Below are 1,494 nucleotides of genomic sequence, written 5' to 3'. Positions count from 1 at the left end.
TGAACCGGACGGCGAACCGGTGCGTGCTTTTTGCGGCGAACTCTACGATCGTCACCGACCGGGGTGTTGACATCTACACGATAAGCTTTCCGGAGACAATCTTCGAGTTTGATTCCATTAAGAAGTTCACGCAATCCCAGGCGGTTTTCTTGGAGGCCACGCTCGTCTTGGTTCTGTCGTGGCTTCTTTACTGCTTTTCGCTGAGGTTTATGAAACTGGGCAATGATGGAAGAAGCATTTGGTTTAGGCTCAGATGGTGGATTAGCAGATTGGACATTTGTTTCGCCACTAGGCATTGGCTGGTCAGTTTTCTATCTTTGTTAATTGGGTATGGCTTAGTTCAATATTGTAGTGCTAAGTTTTACTCTTATAGCAAAAGAAGTAAAAACAAAGTGCATTGGTGTTTGTTCAAAGTACTTTGAACACGTTTTCTAAATACACTACTTGCATTGTATTATGTATCGAGGACTTTTGGTGCTTCCAAACGCAATACCAAACTGGCCCTGTCTGTTGTTTAATTAGCTATGTTTATTGGTGTAGGAAGATCAGAAGGTGGTTAAGAAGAGAAAAACAGAACTTGGTGGAACTTTCTCAATAGCAAGTTGGATACTCTTCATTGGTTTATTTGCTGCGTGAGTGTTTGACATTATTGTTATTGTTATCAAATCATCCGAAATTGTTGGTTACATTTAACTTTTGATTGCTCTGCGTACTTTTCATCGTAGTGACTTGGATTTTCAGTTTCCTCTCAGATTGTTATACCAAATCATATCTAGGAGATCCATTGAGGTGCATAATGTGAGAGCAACAAATGCGCCTGACTTGGCATCTTTCATCAATGACATGGAGTTTAATATCACCGCTATTTCTAGTATGAGCTGCTCGAACTTGCGAAATCTCAGTAGTTTAGTTATTGGAAGTCCCGGGTTTATCGACTACAGAGTTGCTCCTTTATCAAATTTCGGGAATTACTCGTGCCAAAATACTAGTGAAGGACCTACTGTTATACTTAGATGCAACGGTTGTCAACCAATTCGAGACGATTTGTACATTTCCTGGCAATTTGTTGATCTTCCCAACAGCCCTGCAGCTGCTGTTGGATTTCAGTTCAACCTTACCACTAGGAATCATTACAACAAGAAACATATGAGTTATGTTAGTGGAATACTAAAGAATTGGACTTCTTTTGATAACAGACCAGTTACCTTCAGAGGAAGGAATACAAACATATTGAAATTCAGTTTATTTCCGCGAATTTACCGTAATCTAAAGGACCTAAGGCTCATCCAACCTCTATTTCATGAGTTTGTCCCTGGGTCTCATTTTTACGACACACAACAGCTCCAAACATCCTTGGCTAGCTCAAATGATGGACTGCTCAACACCACGGTATACGTCAATTTTCTTTCTGCCTACATTGTAGAGATAGATGCTCAAAATATTATGGGTCCTGGTAAGTAATATGATGTGCCCACTTATGTGAGCTCTCCTTTC

The 1,494-nt window shown here is 40.4% G+C and overlaps 1 protein-coding gene across 1 annotated transcript; it reads left to right on the top strand.

Moving 5' to 3' along the window:
- Positions 1-5: 5 nt before the first annotated feature.
- On the top strand, positions 6-1,453 carry LOC112095168 (the record flags this gene model as incomplete). The annotated part of the gene is made up of 3 exons (XM_024176850.1): positions 6-302; positions 541-632; positions 753-1,453. Coding segments are annotated over 3 exons (1,090 nt in total), but the record flags the coding sequence as incomplete, so codon positions are not given.
- Between the last annotated feature and the right edge of the window lie 41 nt (positions 1,454-1,494).

This window comes from Morus notabilis, unplaced genomic scaffold (assembly GCF_000414095.1).
Source record: "Morus notabilis unplaced genomic scaffold, ASM41409v2 C11418196, whole genome shotgun sequence".
NCBI lineage: Eukaryota > Viridiplantae > Streptophyta > Magnoliopsida > Rosales > Moraceae > Morus > Morus notabilis.
The sequence above is the reverse complement of the archived record's forward strand: the minus strand, read 5'-3'. Positions and strand labels throughout refer to the sequence as shown.